Below are 24063 nucleotides of genomic sequence, written 5' to 3'. Positions count from 1 at the left end.
GAAAACCTTTGGAGAGATCCCAAAATACACAATTTATTAAACAGACAACAGAACACTGCTTGATGAAAAGGCATCACACTGTGAAATTCAAAACAATAAAAGGCTTTCAAAAGAAAAAGTAACCAAGATTCTAATACACAAATTCCTCTGTAAAACTATAAAATGCCTGTGGTAGCATTCATCGAATACCTGATCATATTATCTTTCTCCTCATCCTTGTTATTGGGTATGGCTTCAACTTCATTTTCTTTCTTACTGATTTTGGGCTCCTCTGCATTTTCTTTCTTTGACAACCTGTTCTGTAAAACTGGTGGTCCTCGCTTGTTGAGATTTGGTCTTCTGGGTTTCTGGATTAAAACACACCCAAGAGTTAGTTAAAGATGAACTAAAATAACCCATATAGCATTTTATTAGTAATAAAAAGGAAAAGGACTCTGCATCATGGTGGATCCGACAAGCCTTGCTCAGTATACATTTCACCGGTCAAAAGAAAAAAATATTATAATTCATGATTACAATAGTATGCTTATGTTGCTAAAGATCTAGGAAAAGCTACGGTTATTTAACACTCTGACAACTGACACACTGTCACACAAATATATTCCTCGTTTACAATAATCTGAATAAAGCAGTGCTTGTTTGCCCAAATCTTGCACAGAATATTTAGCAATGGGTAAGTTGCCAAAAGCAAACCATAACTGTGAAAAACATCTAATTAAAATGATATGCTTGTTCAAAGGGATTAAAACTTAGCAAGTTCATGTTGCTCTTCTGCAGTCAATGATGTAGGCTGAATCAAAGTCATATTGAGCAACATTTTGTATAATGGGTTCATGAGAAGGCAGCATCCCCTAAAGTGTGCAATCAGAATTACATTTCCAACATTTTGTTTTAATAAATGGACAATTAACTGTCATGAAATGTGGTTAAAGTTTTGTATTGCTAACGGGAAAGGATTTTACACAAAACCTGTCTGCACTTCTGCAGAATCCTTTGCGAATCAAGGTGCCACAAATGCACAGGATACCAGGTTTTATCAAAGATGGTAACTTAAAGAACTACTTCAATATACTGCACCAGGAGCATTAAGATTTAATTTCACACCGATCATTTACCAAACTAGATTTTAAAAACTACATGGAAGAAAGGAAAGAGGAAAAAAATGCACACTCCTAAACTGCTTGTGGTAGAAGCACCAGATAACAGTGCCTCACCATCCTCTCAAGTAAGATGCGGTAGGACTAATTGATTGGCAAAGAAGTGATTATCAATATGAATTAAATAATTTTTCAATGATACGAGGATACAATTATATGGATTGCCACGGTCAACGAAAATGGCGTCAGACTGAAACTGGATCTGTACTGAAGGGGATATTAAATAATACCTCAAGGAATTAACAATTAAATGTTAAATATTAATGACAACAAAAAAAACCTGACTGACTACTCCTTAAAGTAAAGCGTTGTTTTTGTTTATTGAGCAATACTTAGGAATAAACCTTTTACCAAATGTGAGATAAGTGCCAAGTAGTGAGCAGAGAGTTGGGTGCTTCAGATTTAAACGCTAATTTAGGTTCTTCAAATGGTCTAGCTCAGTATCTTCTTCAAGTCAGTGTTCCGTTGTCATTGGTACTTACTGTTCAAACTTATCAACAGGCTTCCTTTGTGCCTAACATTCACTGATGCTTTGCTACTCAAAAGCTGCCATAACAAATTTAACAGCAGCAGATTTAATTAAGCTGAGTTCGAACTGATTGTTCAGTTACCTGCGGTTGTGTGAATGGCAGTGCCCTGGGTAACAGCACATCTACCGCTGCCTTGACTTGCTTCAACTCTCCATCACGATGACTTTCATCTGCTAAACACAAAGAAGTACTCGTTTACATTTTTACAAACTTTAGTACAATCCTGAAAAAAACTATGGCATAACCTCACATTTGCAAACTGTACACTTGACATCGCTCAAGCATTAGTTTACACACAAAAAATTGTTTGTGAAGCTCGCATGCTCAAGTTGGTCAACAGAAGCAGTGATGATTTTATAATTAATTCGAGCCAACAGCATCTGAAATCATGCGAGCAAATCATCTGGTTCTGATATGACTCATTAACTGCCTCAGAAATAAACAAATTAGGGGAAGAGACAAACTTCAATAAACATGGGAGGACGTCAGCAAGTTTTCAAAGATAACTGCTTCTCTGTTAACAACAATAATTGGTGCCAAGGGGTGGCCATCAGTAAGAAGATACTGCAACAGTTAATGGGGATTGCCACAAAATTTAAAACTACCATGAAATGACCAATTCCAAAGTCTGATGCAATTTCTATAGTAATATGTCTCGAAGTGAAAAGCCTTTCATTAATCATACCAGTCTGTTCAAGGCTGCAACCGTTTCCACAAACAAATATTTCATGCCGAGGACTTGTCCAAATCATTTTTATAATTCCATTGTCAAAGTCTTTTTTCAAATTACAAATAGTAAATGCTTAGTTGTGTTTTATTAGGAAGAAAATTGTGAATGTTTTTACAGAGTGGCATGATATAAAATACATGCCAGTTACAATGGCACATAAAAGACGAGCCTAATATTAATACTGGTACACCTTCATTAACTAGGCTGGTCCTGCCTGGGTCCTGAGTAACTCAGGTCAAGCTAAAGTAGAAGCAAAATAAAGTTCCCCACCACCAAACCCCCTCGCTTCCTCAAATCCCACACCATTCTCCAGTAGAGGTGGATAAGCAACACAGACTGCAATTAGCTGTTAGCAAGTGAACAACAGCACTGTTCAACTTTAGCCCGTAGCATGTGTATCTCAACTGCAAACACACCATTCTACACATGCTCTTGTATATATTTCATTCTGCTTTACTTCAATTAGTCATAAAATCTCTGAAGGAATTAAAGAGCAGTAAGGATGCATGGATACTTCTAGTGCATGATTAAGAAGCCACAAAGGAACCTGGCCATTATAGGAAAACTTGGGCAAGACACAATACAAGCACATGTCCATCCCTAATCCACATCTTGTTGAAATTTAAATTCCAATCCACATCCTCGAGATTTAAATTCTATGATAATCATGCGGTGATCCGAGAAGCTGTATCCGTATCGATTTATATGCAGAGACCATTTACTGTGAAAGCTGAATTGAATGCGCTATTAAAAGAATAATTCTAATTTAAAAAAATATTAAGACTGGAGACGACATGAACCAAAAGAAGTATGGTATTCATTCACTGGACAGCATACATCATGCTGTGGCACCAGGGGTTTTGCTTTGTTTAAAAATGTAATGTTATTTAACAGGAGAATTCACTAGCATTGCACTTCAACATTTCAATGGAGTACATTTAGAACACCCCCTTTAACAAAGTGCAGCCCATGATTGGTTACTGCACAAAAGTTTAAGCAAATAAAATTGAATCATTTAAAAAAAAACTTGCATATAGCACCTCTCCTAGGAACACAAGAACAGGAGAAGTCCATTCAGTCCCTCAAGCTTGTCCCGCCATTCAATTAGATCGTGGCTGATCTATACCTCAACTCTATTTACCCACCTTTGATCCATATCCCTGGATACCCTTACCCAACAAAACTATTGATCATAGTCTTGGAAATTTCAATTGACCCAGTATCCACAATATTTTGGGGAGAGAATTCTACATTTCCACTTCCCTTTGTGTGAAAAAGTGATTCCTGATTTAACTCCTGAATCGTCTAGCTCTAATTTTAAGATTGTGCCTCCTTACTCTAGATTCCTCCACCAGAGGAGATAGCTTCTCTGCATCTACTCGAATCCTCATCATTTTTAACACCTCAGTTCGCTCAGTCCTCAACCTTCTAATACATGCCATTTTTATGCAACCGGTCCTAATTTAACCCTTGATGCCCTGGTATAATTCTACATTGCTCACCCTTCAAAGCCAGTATATCCTTCCTGAGGTGTGGTGTCTAAAACTGAATGCAGTACTTCAGATGGGATCTGACCAAGGCTCTGTACAACTAAAGCATAACTCCCTCCCCTTTGTATTCCAGCCTCCTTGGGATAAAGCTGCATCTGTGTACTAATTTGCGACATCTATTTGTTTCCGCCACAGTTCCTTGTCTCTCACCATTAAGAAAATATTCCGATTTGTTCTCCTTAGATCCAAAATGATGTCCCCACATTGAACTCCATCTGCCAGTTTTGCCCACTTACTTAATTTGCCTATATCCCTTTGTAACTTCCTGCTACTATCCACAAAACTTATTATGCCTCCTAACTTAGTGTCATCTAGAAACTTGAATATGCAACTCTCTATTCCATCATCCAAGTCATTGAGATATATGGCGAAAAGCACAGGTATCAGTATATATCCCCAGGGAACGCCACTTGTCACATCCCACCAATCAGAGTACATTCATTTTATCCCTACTCTTTGTCTCCTACTGCCAAATATTTCCAGCTACTTTCACAAGGTTACCTCCAATTCTGTGCACTCCCATATTTGCTTATAAACTCTTCTGTGGAACCTTATCAAATACCTTCATCTCAAAGCATTTTACAGCCACAACCTGCTTACTCAAAAGCACGTGCTACCACTGAGCTACCTTTGTGTGACATCTGCAAGAAAGTGGAATAATGTCAAATGGGAACACGGTTGGCTATGACAGCATCTGGGGTCAGATAGCCTCAGCAGCCATCCTTTCAGCTCTGTGTGACAAATGATAACTTGGTCAAGATACCCAATGGGCTGCTGACACACCAGCAAGAATTAGTATGGTCAGGAGACAGATGGAGAAAACTGAAATACATTTGTATAATTAAAACACCCCATCCACTACCTTCAACATTCACTCCCTCCACCACCGGCACACTGTGGGCTGCAGTGTGTACCATCTACAAGATGCACTGCAGCATCTCGCCACGGATTCTTCAGCAGCACCTCCCAAACTCGCATCTGCTACCACCTAAAAGGACAAGGGCAGCAGGTGCATGGGAAAATCACCACCGACAAGTTCCCCTCCAAGTTACACACCATCCCGACTTGGAAATATATTGCCATTCCTTCATTGTTGCTGAGTCAAAATCCTGGAACACCCTCCCTAACAGCACTGTGGGGATTCCTTCACCACAAGGACTGCAATGGTTCAAGAAGGTGGTTCACTACCATCTTCTCATGGGCAATTAGGGAAGAGCAACAAATGCTGGCCTTGCCACTGATGCCCACATCCTGGAACATATTTTTTTTAAAGCTGTACAACCGCTAGTTAATTTCCAACTTCCCCTATTACAGTTCGATGCAAATTGAAGCAAATCACATATTCCACACGAGAACATAAACTAATATGAATGTTAAAAAAATTCTCTCAGCCCAGAGATCCAAACCAGACCTTTGGGCCAGCTGTACCTTGAAAAGCTTTGGCATGGGCATCTCCAGTTGTTACCGAATATAAAGTGTCTGTAATACAGCAAAGTGAGTACATGTATTACAATCCCTGCATTTTATCCACTTCAACAAGGCAGAGTAAAATGATGTGACGAGGAGTGTTTTAATGTGCCGCATATGTATTCTGAAATGGAACATGATCAAACAAGCAATGAACGTGTCTGGTCAGCTGAAAGAAAGATGTTTTGTTTTCCTTTCGGGAAGGAAGGGAATGGAAAGGAAATGAATCTTCCTGGAATTTGCTGCCAAACTGCAAATCATTTTTTGTAGGGCTGCTTATTTTTGGACGATAAACAGTGGCAATCAGGTTAGCGTAAAATGGCTTGGTTGGTTGCTGTCATTCAATGCCATGATAAAACAAGCAAATAACTGCATGGGCAATAGATGCACAATCACTCTGCAGATATGGTAACTGCTCAACCGAGAAGGCTTGGCCAATATTCCTTAGAATTTACAAGAATGAGACGTGATCTCATTGAAAGATTCTTAGAGGTCTTGACAGGGTAGATGCTGGGAGGATGTTTCCCCTAGCTGGGGAGTCTAGAGCTAGGGGGGTCACAGTCTCAAACTAAGGGGATGGCCATTTAGGACTGAGATGATGAGAAATTTCTTCACTCAAAGGGTTGTGAATCTTTGGAATTCTCTACCCCAGAAGGCTGTGTATGCTCAGTCATTGAGTATTATCAAGACAGAGAGCGATAAGATTTTTAGATACTAAGGAAATCAAGGGATATGGGGATAGGACAGGAAGGTGGAGTTGAGGTAGAAATGGAGTTGAGGCTCGAGGGGCCGAATGGCCTACTCCTGCTCCTATTATGTATGTTCTTATGCTCGAAGACTTTAGAATCCTGCTACAGGACTTGGGTTTCTGCAATCACAGATACTATTAAACTAATTATAACTGCTAGATGCAACTGTGAAGCCCGAGTGGTATTTAAAGGATCTGATTCAGCACAAAGTTAACTATATTCAACCAACTACAACATCAGTATGAACCAGTTAAAGGATTCTAAACCTCTAGCCACAACTCTACATCCATATTATCTATCATCAGTATACAATAAGCAGGCAGTCATGTGTAAGCCTTACCCCAGCAGATCCTCAACTGCGTGATGCAAAATGTTTTAAGGAATTGATGTTTAAGGTAGCATAATGCAATGACCGACCCATGCTTCACCGAGGAGTGTAAAGTATTGACAAGTTTCTCCAGCATTCTAATTGGGAAGAATCAACGTGGACGGGCACAATAAATTGGCCATAAACACAGATCACGATTCAGGCACTCAGCTTCACTGTTCCCATACAATGCCAAGCATTTCCCTTTTCTGCTGTTCAGGTCAGTGAATGGAGCCATTCTGGGAAACGTACAAGGCACCTGAATACAAGGAGATCTAAAATGGCACGGGAGGAGCAATGCTATTATGTTCAAAATTAAATCTGTGGGGGAGTGCTTTGTAATTAAAAAGCCTTTCTTCTTTAAGACTGCATAACAAACAAACTTAACTTCAAATGTTATAACTTACTGGTCCCAAGTACTGAAGGAACTCTCGCATGATGATTTCATATGCTATCTCCTCTAGAGCACAGAGCAGCTCCCTTCACTTACTGTGTTGCCGGAGGCTGAGAGTGGGGCTAAAATTCAACCAAGGCAGAGGTGCAAAATAGGCAGAAGCAGATTGGCATACGTTATACACACCACCCGATTTTTCTTTCCATTGAATTCAATCGAGCCATTCCACTACTAGATGAATTTTATCCCCAATGACTGTATTCCCAGTAAACAGGGGAAAGCTGTAATGTTCATTTATATCTGTAATCTTACAGTGTTGACCATACCATAGAGATGGGATTGTTAAATTAGATGTTTGATAAGTTCTTGAGTATATTTGGAGCTTGCTCGAGAAAAGTATTTCACATTTGTGCTTACAAATCAGTACTTTCGAGAACCTTCACTGCAAAAAGCAAAGAAGCAGATATGAAAGTCTATCTCACTTTACCATCATGCAAGAGCAGTTTAATTAGGTGAGCAGAATTTAGGGCTCGATTGTACACCCACTAATGATGCTTTGCTGACATTTGTTGTTAGGTGATGCATCAGACTCCATTTGCAACTATCAAGGTTTGTGTTCACAAAGTGCTTTGAGGAAAAAGTTTCTACGGTACCCTTTCACTGTGAGATGATGTTCCTACTGTGCTTTGGCAGAGGCATGGGAGTAGGTCTCCATCCCGTCCTCTTGGCCAGGGAAGGTGTATGGTGCAGGGAGACTACAGGAGAGGAAAATAGGGGAGAAACAAAATAAGATTACCTTCGAAAAAACTGCACGTGGGCTTTGTCAACATCACACTTGTGTAGCATCACAAAGATTTATTCTGTGCAAACTAGTATCAGTGTGAACAGGATCCATGCATCAGGTCCCCATAGTCACTGCGGGTTGCTTGCGCTGTACTTCGTGAGGTTCCCTTTGTATTATATACCTGATGGATTAAGCTCCTGACAAGAGTTTTGGGACAGGAGGCCGATGTCCAGGCCCACCAATTCTATTTAGAATTGGCTGTTGAGGAAGTTTAGGAGACTGTAGGTTCTGATAGTTTCCTTCTTCAAATGAATACTGCTTTGGCATTTCCAAATAGCCCTGCTGATGTGTTAAAATCATATGGGTAAAGCTAACACACACCATTCATAATATCTGTAATTCCATACTGTTGCTTTTTCCTTCATTCTGTTGATAGAATTCAGGAAAGCATTTCCTTCTGAGAGGTATAGGTGTGACATAAGACAGTCGTGCTCCCAACATGCTGTGGCAAACAGTTACAAGATTTGGTATTTGCATTTTTCCCACAGGCGATTCAATTCAGTCAGGTTAGGAGGAGATGCCAAACAGAGTGATTCCCAAAGGAGCAAAAACAAAAGCTAGATAAACAATCAACATGAGGACAAACTACTCCAACTCACCATAGTCTACCTCCAAAAAATAAGGAAGGGAAATATATTATGATCCACTCCTGTTAATTTGAAGGAGGGGTTATTTTTTGCTCAAAAGAATTCAACATTTTCCAGCTGATTTAAGCCATTCTAATGAAATGGAACAGGAAGTCTTTTTTTGCATGATTTCAATACAAATTTAGCACATGGTTCAAATTAAGTAACTTCAATAAGAGTAGGCCGCATATAACTTTTTACTAACGTTGAGCCTCGGGCTACTTATCTTGTCAGCTTATCCAACCTTTCAGAACTAAGCTAGAAGTTAAATGTGATGCCAATGAAGACTGCGGCAGCAGTCTAAGCTCGAAGTGAATGTTCAGGTTACAAAAGCTCAAACCAGGTCATGAAGCTGAACGTAGAGTGGGGAGAAAAGAAATGCGATGGTCACAAATATAGCAGATGGCAATAGGCTCAGTGAGAAGCGTGGGTATTATAAGTGATATGTAGCATAAATAACTTAGCAGGATATTCATAAACAGTGCTTCAGGCTAAAATAGAATACTTAATTTTATATTTTATACTGTTAAGAGTTATGGAATAAAAATTGTGCGTGAATGGCCCCAGTCGAACAAATACTTATAGGCTACAAAAATTTTCTATGCAAATGCACCATCATGCCACACTGCACCAAAACTTATGTATATTTAGCCTGAACTTATTGCTTACATAAAAAGATGCGTAATCACAACTGTCATATACAGTAATTTCAAACTGTGTTGTTACCACAACACTCATTATTTTTAGGCAAAACTGCCCCATTACTATGGAAATGTGGAATTGTGTTCAAATTGGCAGCTGAAGCAAAATTTCAGTACAAAAGGCTGTGGAGGTTCCTACCTTGCCAGCGCTCAGACAGATTAGGGTATGCTGCAATACCACAGAACACCAAGAAGACAAACAGGAATGCAATTAGGCTCCGCTGCAATCTTGATAGCTGTTTCCATTTCTAGTTTGAAAAGTGAATTGTACTTAGAAAGATATAGAGCAGTGGAAATGAATGTAATTACTTAGCAACGTGAGATATCAAAATTCTTAACAATAAATATCTCACAAAAAATGCAGTTGTTATTCTTTCCAAGTCTCAGAAGCACGTTATTTTCTTCAGGTGACTTTATTTTCTATCCCCCTATTTTCCACTGATAAGTTTTCTTACACCACATCTATCCCCCAGGCAAAAGAACAGGCTGGAGACCTACTCAGAGTCCAGACTAGAAGGCTTTTTCCAATGGGGTTCTGCAGGACTCAGTACTAGGTCCCTTGCTTTTTGTGGTATATATCAATGATTTAGATGTGAATGTAGGGGGTATGATTAAGAAGTTTGCAGATGATATTAAAATTGGCTGTGTGGTTGATAATGAAGAAGAAAGCTGTAGACTGCAGGAAGACATCAATGAACTGATCAGTGGCAAATGGAATTCAATCCGGAGAAGTGTGAGGTAATGCATTTGGGGAGGGCTAACAAAGCAAGGGCATACATATTAAATGGTAGGACACTGAGAAGTGTAGAGGAACAAAGGGGCCTTGGAGTGCAGGTCCACAGATCCCTGAATGTAGCAGGCCAGGTAGATAAGATGGTTAAGGCGGCATGGAATACAAGAGCAAGGAGGTTATGCTTGAACGGTATAAAACACTAGTTAGGCCACAACTAGAGTACTGCATGCATCTGGTCATCATGGTCATCACATTACAGGACAGATGTGATTGCACTAGCGAGGCTACAGAGGAGATTTACGAGGATGTTGCTTGGACTGGAGAATTTTAGCTATGAGGAAAGATTGGATAGGCTGGATTTATTTTCTTTGGAAGAGGTGGCAGAAGGAAGACCTTATTGAGGTGTATAAAATTATGAGGGGCCTAGATAAGAGTGGATAGGAAGGACCTAGTTCCCTTAGCAGAGGGGTCAACAACCAGGGGGCATAGATTTTAAGTAATTATAGGAGGTTTAGGGATTTGAGGGGAAATGTTTTCACCCAGAGGGTGGTGGAGTCTGGAATTCACTGCCTGAAAGGGTGGTAGAGGTAGAAACCCTAACCACAGTTAAAAAGTACTTGGATGTGCACTTGAAGTGCCGTAACCAACAGGGTTACGGACCAAGAGCTGGAAAGTGGGATTAGGCTGAATAGTTCTTTGTCGGCCGGCGCAGATACAATGGGCCGAAATGGCCTCCTTCCGTGCTGTAAATTTCTATGATTCTACGATCTATCAAAGCCACTCTTTAGTTATCCACCAGATAATGTACAAGATTAGTGCAAGTTAAATGGCCTCCTGATTTTCTCTCTGCTGGTGAAAAAGCACCTATCTTCTATTTAGCAGGATCAGAGCAAAGGTTAGCAACTGAACACGAACTATGGCACAAACCCATATGCACATCTGAAATGCACCGCTATGTCACTGGACTTGCGAAACTCTTGTTCGGGGGAGGACGCAAGGTTATAAACAATATTCCATCTAAGCTGTGCGGCCGTGCGGAGGCCGCTTACCGGATTCACCATTGTGAATACTGCGCATGCACAGAAATTTAAAGGGACCGCACACTGAAAGAAGCAGGCCATGCAGAACAAAGGGCAGCTTTCAGGGAACATTGCTTACAAAACAGTTAATCTGATTTCGGAATCTGACTGAAAATTTAGTACGGTTTTAACCTTCATGCTGTGTTTTAAAGCGGACTATTTTTTATTGAACCATGGCTGAATTTTCTCTCTCCCTAGCCTTGGAGTACTGTGGTCAACAGTACTGCCCCATCTGCTGCCACAGGATACATCAGGAATCAAGTCTGTGGCCTACTGACCATTACACCAGACCTTTGCACAAAAGTGTCCAAATTTCAACCCTGAAGCACGTACAATCTAGTCCTTGAAGCCCAGATAATGCAGCCTTAGCCACACTAATTTTTCTTATTTGCTGGTTTGTCCTGTTCGAATTATGTGGCGTGAAGGATTGAAAAGAAGCTATTTTAAACATTGTTGCCTCAATGATGGATAAATCCTACATAAGAACAATGCAATTCTGTTAGCACCAACAATAGTGGGAACGTGGATTTAAACTTTATTCATAAGTCACCAAGACTCTACAGAATGCACGTGTTGCCCACTGAAACAAAAGCTTCGACACCCCTGAAATAGGTCAATGGGAGAACTTAGTGAACAGCAATGCAGCAGCTCCTGAATAGAACATTCCTGCCAAAACCACATTAGTACAATTATAAATATTCACATTCGTAAAGACGATTTTATGAAAGCAAAGGGCAATGGGAACGCACTAATTCTACAAACACCCCCTGCTATTTCCAGTCATAAGTTGGCACAGCTAAGTGGGATACAGGCTCAATTGCTGTGGATAATTATTGCACGGAAAAGTCAAACTCACACTGAACGAAACGCAATGAGAAACAACTGAAGAAAACTCTGCTGATTGGCCTGCGAAGATCCTAGTTATATAGCAATCAATAGCAGTTTCTATACATGTTTTCAGTAAAGCCCTATCTGAAATCAGTAAACTCGGTCTCTTCTTCCAAAACTGTGTGAAGGGGATGAAGGGAGGTGTTTAGCCACACTGTTTTTTCACCTCACGCTACACCCAATCAAAATATGAATAATGGCATCCCCCAGAGATGGCATTCCTTTCTTCAAAAACCGTCAAAATTTAGAAAATAACTTATTAGGTGTACTTAGGAGTCTAACCCTTCAACTGGCATCATCAAGTACTTCCCCCTCATCCCCATTCAACAGACTGGCGTAGCCTTTAGCAACAGGGCTCTTAAAACAACAGCATATACCTCTGATCTGTAAAATAATCAGGCTGTTTTGTTCCTTTCAACCGACTAAAGTCACTGCCACCCAATTCAACCTCAGGTCATGTTTGACACATTTGCTGGAATTCTTTGAGGATGTAACGAACAGGGTGGATAAAGGGGAACCAGTGGATGTGGTGTATTTGGACTTCCAGAAGGCATTTGACAAGGTGCCACACAAAAGGTTACTGCACAAGATAAAAGTTCACAGGGTTGGGGATAATATATTAGCATGGATAGAAGATTGGTTGACAAACAGAAAACAGAGAGTGGGATAAATGGTTCATTCTCTCGTTGTCAATCAGTAACGAGTGGGGTGCCGCAGGGATCAGTGCTGGGACCCCAACTATTTACAATCTATATTAATGACTTGGAAGAAGGGACTGAGTGTAACATAGCCAAGTTTGCTGACGATACAAAGATGGGAGGAAAAGCAATGTGTGAGGAGGACATAAAAAAATCTGCAAAAAGACATAGACAGGCTAAGTGAGTGGGCAAAGATTTGGCCGTATAATGTTGGAAAATGTGAGGTTATGCACTTTGGCAGAAAAAAAATCAAAGAGCAAGTTATTATTTAAATGGAGAAAGATTGCAAAGTGCTGCAGTACAGCGGGACCTGGGGGTACTTGTGCATGAAACATAGCAGGATAGTATGCAGGTACAGCAAGTGATCAGGAAGGCAATGGAATCTTGGCCTTTATTGCAAAGTGGATGGAGTATAAAAGCAGGGAAGTCTTGTTACAGCTGTACAGGGTATTGATGAGGCCACACCTGGAATACTGCGTGCAGTTTTGGTTTCCATATTTAAGAAAGGATATGCTTGCTTTGGAGGCAATTCAAAGAAGGTTCACTAGATTGATTCTGGGGATGAGGGGCTTGACTTATGAGGAAAGGTTGAGTAGGTTGGGCCGCTACTCATTGGAATTCAGAAGAGTGAGAGGTGATCTTATCGAAATGTATAAGATTATGAGGGGGCTTGACAAGGTGGATGCAGAGAGGATGTTTCCACTGATGGGGAAGACTAGAACTAGAGGGCATGATCTTAGAATAAGGGCCGCCCATTTAGAACTGAAATGAGGAGAAATTTCTTCTCTGAGGGTTGTGAATCTGTGGAATTCGCTGCCTCAGAGAGCTGTGGAAGCTGGGACATTAAATAAATTTAAGACAGAAAGAGACAGTTTCTTAAACGATAAGGAGATAAGGGGTTATGGGGAGCGGGCAGGGAAGTGGAGCTGAATCCATGATCAGATCAGCCATGATCTTATTGAATGGCGGTGCAGGCTCGAGGGGACGTATGACCTACTCCTGCTCCTATTTCTTATGTTCTTATGTCCTATAGATATTGATGAAGGATATTGTATAATGTGTCTTACCCTCCAGCACGATTGCCTTCTCCAGGTCTTGCTGTTGTCATAGTTCCTTCCAGCCTGATTACCCAGGGTCACTGATATAAAGTCCCTCCGCTGTGGTGAATACATCCTTCAATCTCCTGGGAGGATGACACTTTTCCAGAACACTAAGTTGATTTAATAGGAAAGTGGTGATACTTCAACACATACAAAAGCACCCCAAGAACAATTATGGTTTTCTTTCCGAATACAGAGTAAAATAGATTATAGTTGTCAAGCTAACATCCGTTCACACAAAAAGCAAACATTGTATGAAGCATGATGGAACACAAAAATTGTTTAGGGGTTGGATTTGGAATAGAAAAATAGGAGCAGGAGTAGGCCACACAGCCCCTCGAGCCTGTTCCGCCATTCAATTAGATCGTGGCTGATCTGTATCTTAACTCCATCTACCCATCTTGGTTCCGTAACCCTTCAAAAAAAGCTATCAATCTCAGTTTTAATTATCAATTGACCTAACCTCAACAGCTTTTTGGGGGAAGAACATTCCAGATTTCCACTCCCTTTTGTAAGAAGAAGTGCTTCATGACATCACCCCTGAACGGCCTAGCTCTAATTTGAAGGTTATGTCCCCTTGTTCTGGACTCCCCCACCAGAGGAAATAGGAGCAGAAGCTTTAATGTCTGATGAGTGCCTTTCCACCATTCTTCAATAGCCAATGTGAATCTCAGTGATGCAGATAGGGTCTGTGTCCGTCTAGTTCCTTTGGATTAACCAAGGAACATCAAGGGTTGCAACCTCTTTGTTTATTTAAAAGGACACAATTCATGACATCCCATGATTAGCTCAAATAAATTAGGCAGGCTTAGCCCATCAAAATTATATTTTACATCTTTTCACAAAGAAACAGTAACATCATGGAAGCCATGGTTTTGTGAATTCACAGGGATACTCTCCCCTCACCACTCCCACTCCTATTGGATAGTCTGGTTTAGAAGCTAAAATTTAAATCACCTCGGGCAGCATGTGGCACACATTACCGTACCACACTTGCAATTTCTGGTGTTAATACCAATTAATATTCATTCCACGAGTAATATAAATCCCAAACCGTTATAAATTGTTCATTAGCTAAGAGTGGTGAACTTAGATAGCTGTAAGCTTTGCACATGGGCCATGTTTAAAAAGAACACTTTGCAGAAAAATGGTCAGTTGATGTGGACATTCACTCAGAGCAGATTTGCTTCTGGATGAGTTTCTTGTTTGAAAAATCTCACCTGTTGTGAGCGTTGCCCATAAAATGTCCTGACAAAGAGAGAAACTGGTAAAACTTTACATATGGCAACACATTCAAGGTACACTGTTTTACTAGAGTCGATCGGCAAAACTCTGCCCATCTGTGGCTAGCCAGTGGAAATGGCAGTCTGTCACTGCAGAGATACGAACATTTAATTTACAGTTTTTAGAACCTAAATTTCTGTGTTCCACTGCATTGTGTTAGAAATCAGTTTCTGTAATCAGTAATATTCATGCACAAATGGAGTCCTGCAAAAATAGGACTCTTAACTTAAAAAGCTGAAAAACACCAGGTTTACACCAACAATTGCCCAATGAGATGCCTATCTAATAGTTCATTATTTTTAGCTTGTTTCACATCTTAAAAAGTGACCTGCATTACAACAGAGCAAGTAGCTGAAAAGTGAATTAATAACTAGGGCAGTATGTTTGAAACACCTTTCTAAAAGGAATTGGCCATAAGCATCAGCTCATCTTTGCCACATTGAACTACTGATACTGAAAATATTCCATTAAAGTTATTCCATTTCAGATGATTTTCACTGGACACCTACTTCAGAGGTAACACATAAAATAACACTGAATAATCAGCAATAGCATGCACCAATTCAAAAATAAACATCAAATTGGAACTGAAACATTAACTCTTGAACTGCAGGAATAACACTTCATAGAACTAAACAGTATGTACAGCACAAAAACAGGCCATCCGGCCCAAATGGTCCACCTTCTATTCTTTTCTCCCTCATGTGTTTATCTAGCATCCTCAAGTGCATCATCTATACTATTCACCTCAACTACTTCTTCATTCTAATCACTCTTTGGATAAGGAAGTTTCTCCTGAATTCCCCATTGGATTTCAGAAAGAAAATACAGACTTGCATTTATATAGCACCTTTCACGACCTCCAGACTTCTCAAAGCACTTTACAACCAATTAAATACCTTTGGAGTGTAGTCGATATTGTAATGTGGGAGACGCTGCAGCCAAGTTGCGCACAGCAAACTCCCACAAATAGCAATGTGATAATGACCAGATAATCTGTTTTTGTTATGTTGATTGAGGGATAAATATTGGCCAGGACACCGGGGATAACTCCCCTGCTCTTCTTCGACATAGTGCCATGGGATCTTTTACATCCACCGGAGAGAGCAGACAGGGCCTCGGTTTAACGTCTCATCCGAAAGACAGTAACTCCATCAGTGCAGCACTCCCTCAGTACTACACTGGAGTGTCAGCCTAGATTTATGTGCTCAAGTTCCTGGAGTGAGACTTGAACCCACAACCTTCTGACTCAGAGGCAAGTGTGCTACCCACTGAGCCATAGCTGACAGTTTTTATTAGTGACTATCTGATATTTATGGTCTCCAAATAGAAACATTTTCTCTACGTCTACCCTATCAAACTCTTTCATAATCTTAAAGACCTCTATCAGGTCACCCCTCAGCCTTTTCTTTTTTTCTGAAGAAAAGAGTCCCTGTTTGTTCAAACTTTCCTGATAGGTATAACCGCTCAGTTCTTGTATTATCCTAGCAAATCTTTTTTGCACCTTTGCCAGTGTCTCGATATCCTTTTTATAATAATGGAGACCGGAACTGTTCACAGTAATCCAAGTGTGGTCTAACCAAGGTTCGTTACAAGTTTAACATAACTTTATCTGCTTTTCAAGTCTATCCCTCTAAAAATTATTTTTTTGCTTTTTTTTAAAAAAATGGTCTCATTAACCTGCATCGCTACTTTGAGTGATTTGTGTATCTGTACCCCTATATCTCTTTGCTCCTCTATCTCATTTAGACTCTTATTTTCCAAGGAGCATGTAACCTCTTTATTCTATCTACCAAAAGACACTGTGATCCACAAATTTTGAAACTGTACTTCGAATTCTCGAGTCCAAAGTAATTTATACTTGCTTAAAATACAATGGATACAACATACGCACATGTAACCTTACCATAGTAAAGAAAAAACTGCTGTAAATCACCATCAACAGCAGTTTTCGCTGCAGACTGGTGTACGAAGCTGTTAATATTTCTTCCCAGTCACCATCCAACAGGGAAGAGGAAGGAAGGAAGGTAATAGAACATTGAGAGAGAACGTTAGGTAGCAAAGCAATTTAAACACTGGCAGGAAAGTTTATCTGGTTAAGATGGAGAGAGACTGTGCAGTATTCACTAGGATTAAAAGAAATCAAGCACATACAATGGTAGAGAGGAACATGAAGCAACATCGTCTCTTTTCTGCACAGTCACCCAATGCCTACCTGCTGTACCCTCAAGAATCAATGCAATTAGAAGTTTTTTTCAGGTGTTATTAGTTACATTCACAAATTTCACTTCCACCCAGCAAAGAGGCATTGATAGAAGTTACAGAAATATAATTAAAATAATCAAAATCCTATGAAGAAAATGGATAAATACACAAGATTCGATTTTCAGAATTATTTAATTTCTGCACTAGGTTTGAATGCTTTTTTTAAGGTAAAAATTAAGTTGCACACTGATTTTCAAAAGTGCTTTCTGCAATAGTGTTAAGCATTTGAGGATAGCCCTTATTAACTCTGATGTTTAAGGGTTGAGTTAATGATCACACGCACGCAAGTGGAAAATTCCCACTATGCCAAACCTTTAACTAACTGCAATGTGCAATGAGGTAAGCTGCTTAAAAATATTAACATCGATGTGGTTTTCATTAACATCTTGCATTTATATAGTGCCTTTAACATAGAAAAATATCCCGAAGCACTATCTTAAATAATTTAACTAAAAATGATTAAATACAGATAAAACTAATTTTTAATAGTTCTTTTAAAAACTAATTTTCCACATATGAAAAGTGGAAAGTTACTTTAAAAAAAATCAGTTTAAACTAAAATGTATCTCTTTGTAGCACATTTCCCCTGGTTAAATACAGCAAGGCAGTTTCTTTGACAGACGACTGATATAACAGTGTGCTTTAAATGCATTACCATAGATAGTGATCAGTCTCTCTCTTCATCAAGGCTCTGAAACTACAATTATAATTTATAAAAACTTTTAAAATAATTCCCTGTAAATAAAACTATATATATCTTTCATTAACAAACTATCATGAATAACTCTTTGTAACTGAAACAAAAAGGAAACAGTAAGAGTAAAAAGCTGCAGCACAAACCTCATGTTTTCGAGAGTTGCGACAGTTTCAGAAATCAATTTACTTTTTTTTTAAGTTATTGATCAAATAAGCCTGTGGGGGAGGGAAATGGGGGAGGTGCGATGGAGGTGAATTACTGAACTTTACACCAGGCAACTTCAAGTTTGTCCAAGGGACAAAAGATTTGCTTATATGCGGGCTGACCATTTACAAAGTCTGAATAAGATCTGCAGCAAAGAGTAGTAGGATGTAGCTTTTCCCCCCTTTTGCACCCACTAATCTCATCTACATCACAAGCTGTCAACTCAGCAGCACAGCCCGAAGGCTGGGAGCATGTCACCTGCACAATGTTGACATGATCATAGTACTGGGCGACGCCTGCACACATAGAGAGGCTGAACTCCAGGACATAGGCATATGAAAGCATGGGCCTTACGCTAAACATCCGTAAGACAAAGGTCCTCGCCGCACAGCACTGCCCCCCAGTCATCAAGATTCGCGGCGCGGCCCTGGACATCATGGACCACTTCTCATATCTCGGGAGCCTCCTATCAACAAGAGCAGGCATCGATGACGAGATCCAACACCACCTCCAGTGCGCCAGTGCAGCCTTCGGTCGCCTGATGAAAAGAGTGTTTGAAGACCAGGCCCCCAAAACTGCCACCAAGCTCATGGTCTACAGGGCCATAGTAATACCCGCCCTCCTGAATGGCTGAGAGACATGGACCATGTACAGTAGACACCTCAAGTTGCTGGAGAAATATCACCAACGATGTCGCCGCAAGATCCTATAAATCCCCTGGGAGGACAGGCGCACCAACATCAGCATCCTCATTCAAGCTAACATCCCCAGCATTGAAGCACTGACCACACTCGATCAGCTTCGCTGGGCAGGCCAGATAGTTCGCATGGCAGACACGAGACTCCCAAAGCAAGTGCTCGACTCCGAGCTCCTTCATAGCAAACGAGCCAACGGTGGGCAGCGGAAACACTACAAGGACACCTTCAAAGCCTCCCTGATAAAGTGCGACATCCCAACTGATACCTGGGAGTCCCTGGCCCAAGACCGCCCTAAGTGGAGGAAGTGCATCCGAGAGGGTGCTGAGCACCTCGAGTCTCAATGCCAAGAGCATGCAGAAGTCAAGCGCAGGCAGCGGAAAGAGCATGCAGCGAACCAGATCACCCACCCCTTCCCTCAACGACTGTCTGTCTCACCTGCGACAGAGTCTGTTGCACTCGTATTGGACTGTTCAGCCACCAAAGAACTCACTTCACGAGTGGAAGCAAGTCTTCCTCGATTCCGAGGGACTGCCTATGATGACGACTGGAAGTGGCAGTAAACATTAACCAAGAATGGTACCGATGATGAAAATGTGCCAACCTTCAAAAAAGGCAACATATTTTGAATCAAAATGCACGTCGGTCACTTCCAATAAGCACCAGTTGGCACATGACATGTTGCAGGTGGAAATCGAGAAACTGAAGTGAGGTTGGAAAATAACCCACATTTCTTTTTAAAAAGCACGTGGAAAGCAAATTGGGAAGCAAGGAAAAAGCATTTTAATTAACTCAATTTTCATCAGTTGTGCTTTGCAACTGCACAAAGGACAATCTTACCCATAGAAACCCAGAAGCAAATGAAGTCATGTTTATTGTTATGAGTAAGATTTAAAAAGATTAGATTTTTTTTATTACATGTTGTTCAACCCCTTCCATTTGATGGATGTTTAAGAAAACTCGGACAAGCAGCATTTCCCTGACATTGGAGGAATGTCAGGAGTGAGATTTGGATTTTAAAATAACAGACTTGCATTTTATAGCGAATTTCATGACCTCAGGACGTTCCAAAAAGCGTTTTACAACCAATGAGGTACTTTTGGAGTGTAGTCACTGTTGGGTTAGGGTTAGGGTGGCAGCCAATTTGCGCACAGCAAGCTCCCACAGACAGCACTGTGATAAATGACCAGATAATGTTTCAGTGATGTTGGTTGAGGGATAAATATTGGCCAGAACACCAGGGATATCATTAAAATCCCATTTAAACATAATAACATGATTTTAGACATGTAGTAAGATGTGAGTGATGGGATGTGAATGGAAGCTGGTTGGAGTTTGCTGGAAGTGGGGAGTTTCTGGGCGAGCGGCCCCGGAAACAGGCCCTGACACCGTCCCCGCACACAGCCTGTCCCCGGATCCCCGGCCTAGCCGCCAGGAAACAGCGCTTGACCTGGAGCCAAGGCTGTCCCTACCCGGGGGCCCGCTGTCCCTCCCTCAGTCCACGAACCCGCTCCTCACCTTCCAGCCGCTCCCCCACGCTCCGGGCTCCGACTCCTACTCCGGGCCCGCCCCCAATCCCACCGCCGCTGCACCGAGAGCCAGCCCACTGAGCACCATCCAAACACTGGCCCGGATTTTCCAGCACTAGCCCGGACTCTGCCAACACAGGCACGGATTCTCCCAACACCGACCAGGACTCTACAAACACCGGCCTGGACTCTGCCAACACTGATCCGGACTCTGCCAACACAGGCAAGGATTCTCCCAACACCGACATGGACTCTGCCAACACAGGCATGGATTTTCCCAGCACCGACCTGGACTCTGCCAACACAGGCCTGGACTCTGCCAACACAGGCATGGATTCTCCCAGCACCGACCCGGACTCTGCCAACACGGGCCTGGACTCTGCAAACGCAGGCATGGATTCTCCCAGCACCGACCCGGACTCTGCCAACACAGGCCTGGACTCTGCAAACACCGGTCTGGAGTCTACAAACACCAACCCGAACTCTGCCAACACAGGCCTGGACTTTACAAATACCGGCCTGGAGTCTGCCAACACCGGCCTGGACTCTGCAAACTCTGGCCTGGAGTCTACCAACACCGGCCTGGACTCTGCCAATACAGGCTTGGATTCTCCCAGCACCGACCCGGACTCTGCCAACACAGGCCTGGACTTTACAAACACCGGCCTGGAGTTTACAAACACCGACCCAGACTCTGCCAACACAGGCCTGGACTTTACAAACGCCGGCCTGGAGTCTACAAACACCGACCCAGACTCTGCCAACACAGGCCTGGACTCTGCAAACACAGGTCTGGACTCTGAAAACACCGGCCTGGAGTCTGCCAACTCAGGCCTGGACTCTTCCTACACTGACCCAGACTCTGCCAACACAGGCCTGGACTCTGCAAACACCAGCCTGGAGTCTACAAACACCGACCCGGAATCTGCCAACACCGACCCAGACTCTGCCAACACAGACCTGGATTCTCCCAGCACCGGACTGGAGTCTACAAACACCGACCCAGACTCTGCCAACACCGGCCTGGATTCTCCCAGCACCGACTTGGACTCTGCAAACACCGGCCTGCAGTCTGCCAACACTGACCTGGAGTCTGTAAACACCGACCTGGAGTCTGCCAATACCAGCCTAGACTCTGCAAACACAGACCTGGAGTCTGTAAACACCGACCTGGAGTCTGTAAACACCGACCTAGAGTCTGCCAACAGCGGCCTGGACTCTACAAACACCGACCCGGACTCTGCCAACATTGGCCTGGATTCTCCCAGCACCGGCCTGGAGTCTACAAACACCGACCCAGACTCTGCCAACACCGGCCTGGATTCTCCCAGCACCGACTTGGACTCTGCAAACACCGGTCTGCAGTCTGCCAACACTGACCTGGACTCTGCCAATACAGGCCTGGACTCTCCCAGCGCCAGCCTGGACTCTGCAAACACCGGCCTGGTTTCTGCAAACACAGGTGTGGAGTCTCCCAGCACCGACCTGGAGTCTGCAAACACCAGCCCGGCTCTTCCAATACTGGCCTGGACTCTGCCAACACCAACCTGGAGTCTGTCAACACTGGCCTGGACTCTACAAACACCGACCTGGACTCTGCCAACACTGACCTGGAGTCTGTAAACACCGACCTGGAGTCTGCCAATACCAGCCTAGACTCTGCAAACACCTACCTGGAGTCTGTAAACACCGACCTGGAGTCTGCCAACACTGGCCTGGACTCTACAAACACCGACCCGGACTCTGCCAACACCGGCCTGGATTCTCCCAGCCCCGACCTGTACTCTGCAAACACCGACCTAGACTTTGCAAACACCGACCTGGACTCTCCAAGCCTTTAAATGTGGGCATTAATGTCATCATCATCATAGGCAGTCCCTCGGAATCGAGGAAAACTTGCTTCCACTCTTAGCATGAGTTCTTAGGTGGCTGTACAGTCCAATACGAGAACCACAGTCTCTGTCACAGGTAGGACAGACAGTGGTTGAGGGAAAGGGTGGGCAGGGAGCCTGGTTTGCCGCACGCTCTTTCCGCTGCCTGCACTTGATTTCTGCATGCTCTTGGCGACGAGACTCGAGGAGCTCAGCGCCCTCCCGGATGCACTTCCTCCACTTAGGGCGAGCTTTGGCCAGGGACTCCCAGGTGTCAGTGGGGATGTCGCACTTTATCAGGGAGGCTTTGAGGGTGTCCTTATAATGTTTCCGCTGCCCACTGTTATGTATTAGTGCTTGGGGGACACCAGAGGGTGCTGCGGTCGGAGGTCATTGGGCTGTACGCATGTGGCATATGTGCTTGGTCACCTGTATATAAGCTGCATGTCTTTGTCACGCTGGCACACTTGGGTTGGAATAAAGATGGATCAGGTTGCACCTGAGTGAGTTTACAGTAACCAGACTCTCGAGTCATTACACCCACCTTTAGCTCGTTTGCCGTGGACGAGTTCCGAGTAGAGCGCTTGCTTTGGGAGTCTCGTGTCTGGCATGTGAACTATCTGGCCTGCCCAACGGAGCTGATCAAGTGTGGTCAGTGCTTCAACGCTGGGGATGTTAGCCTGGACAAGGACACTAATGTTGGTGCGTCTGTCCTCCCAGGGAATTTGTAGGATCTTACAGAGACATCATTGGCGATATTTCTCCAGTGACTTGAGGTGTCTACTGTATATGGTCCATGTCTCTGAGCAATATAGGAGGCTGGGTATTACTACGGCCCTGTAGACCATGAGATTGGTGACAGTTTTGAGGGCCTGGTCTTCAAACACTCTTTTCCTCAGGCGACCAAAGGCTGCACTGGCGCACTGGAGGCGATGTTGGATCTCGTCGTCAATGCCTGCTCTTGTTGATAGGAGGCTCCCGAGATAAGGGAAGTAGTCCACGTTGTCCAGGGCCGTGCCGTGGATCTTGATGTCTGGGGGGCAGTGCTGTGCGGCGAGGACAGGCTGGTGGAGAACCTTTGTCTTACTGATGTTTAGCATAAGGCCCATGCTTTCGTACGCCTCAGTAATTACGTCGACTATGTCCTGGAGTTCAACCTCTGTGTGTGCACAGATGCAGGCGTCGTCTGCGTACTGTAGCTCGACAACAGAGGTCGGGGTGGTCTTGGACCTGGCCTGGAGACCTCGAAGGTTGAACAGCTTTCCACTGGTTCTGTAGTTTAGTTCCACTCCAGCGGGGAGCTTGTCAACTGTGAGGTGGAGCATGGCAGTGAGGAAGATTGAGAAGAGAGTTAGTTCAGGCCTACCTCAGGTTTCCTGCCACATCACACATCGACGACGGCGACTGAGTGAATCGGCGTGACTTGGGCCTCCCAGCTGGACCTCCTGCGGTGACTGAAGGACTCGGCACGACCTGGGCATTAATGTAATCACCATTGTAACGACAGGAAGAGCAGCAACAATCATAACCATTACAATAATAGTAAGAAGAGGAACATATTTTATGCTAACATATAGGCCAGTAGTAAGAACTATAACAATAAAATAAACTCCCATTACAATAACAGCAATAATAACAAACAACAGCAGCTGTATAAATAGCAACAGCTCATCATCATCATAGACAGTCCCTCGAAATCGAGGAAGACTTGCTTCCACTCTAAAAGTGAGTTCTCAGGTGACTGTACAGTCCAATGTGGGAATTACAGTCTCTGTAACAGGGTGGGACAGACAGTGGTTGAAAGAAAGGGTGGGTGGGGAGTCTGATTTGCCGCACGGTCCTTCCGCTGCCTGCGCTTGATTTCTGCATGCTCTCGGCGACGAGACTTGAAGTGCTCAACGCCCT

General features: G+C 42.9%; 2 protein-coding genes across 9 annotated transcripts in view; one reads left to right on the top strand and one right to left on the bottom strand.

Annotated features, from left to right (window-relative positions):
• Nucleotides 1–20612, bottom strand: part of LOC139232509 (endoplasmic reticulum mannosyl-oligosaccharide 1,2-alpha-mannosidase-like) — a 68230-nt gene extending 47618 nt beyond the window's left edge. For 2 of the 8 annotated variants that reach the window (XM_070862827.1, XM_070862835.1), the window contains exons 1-6: nucleotides 20277–20403; nucleotides 13581–13723; nucleotides 9255–9363; nucleotides 5396–5446; nucleotides 1769–1860; nucleotides 190–347 (exon numbers count right to left, since the gene is read on the bottom strand). In XM_070862827.1, coding sequence (XP_070718928.1) covers nucleotides 190–347; nucleotides 1769–1860; nucleotides 5396–5446; nucleotides 9255–9363; nucleotides 13581–13685 — 515 coding nt within the window. In that variant the 5' untranslated portion in view covers nucleotides 13686–13723; nucleotides 20277–20403. Of the gene's footprint in view, nucleotides 1–189; nucleotides 348–1768; nucleotides 1861–5395; nucleotides 5447–9254; nucleotides 9364–13580; nucleotides 13724–16803; nucleotides 16872–18002; nucleotides 18023–20276; nucleotides 20404–20575 lie in introns of those variants that run through there. The other 6 variants (XM_070862828.1, XM_070862829.1, XM_070862831.1 and 3 more) reach the window with 6 other exon arrangements.
• LOC139232744 (autotransporter adhesin BpaC-like) lies at nucleotides 19335–22128 on the top strand. The gene is made up of 3 exons (XM_070863251.1): nucleotides 19335–19465; nucleotides 20401–21651; nucleotides 21750–22128. Exons 1-3 carry the CDS (start codon nucleotides 19335–19337, stop codon nucleotides 22126–22128), a joined length of 1761 nt encoding a protein of 586 aa, XP_070719352.1.
• The last annotated feature ends 1935 nt before the right edge of the window (nucleotides 22129–24063 follow it).

Source organism: Pristiophorus japonicus, chromosome 20 (genome assembly GCF_044704955.1).
Source record: "Pristiophorus japonicus isolate sPriJap1 chromosome 20, sPriJap1.hap1, whole genome shotgun sequence".
Lineage (NCBI taxonomy): Eukaryota > Metazoa > Chordata > Chondrichthyes > Pristiophoridae > Pristiophorus > Pristiophorus japonicus.
Note: the sequence above shows the minus strand (reverse complement) of the source record. Positions and strands in the feature narration are given on the sequence as shown.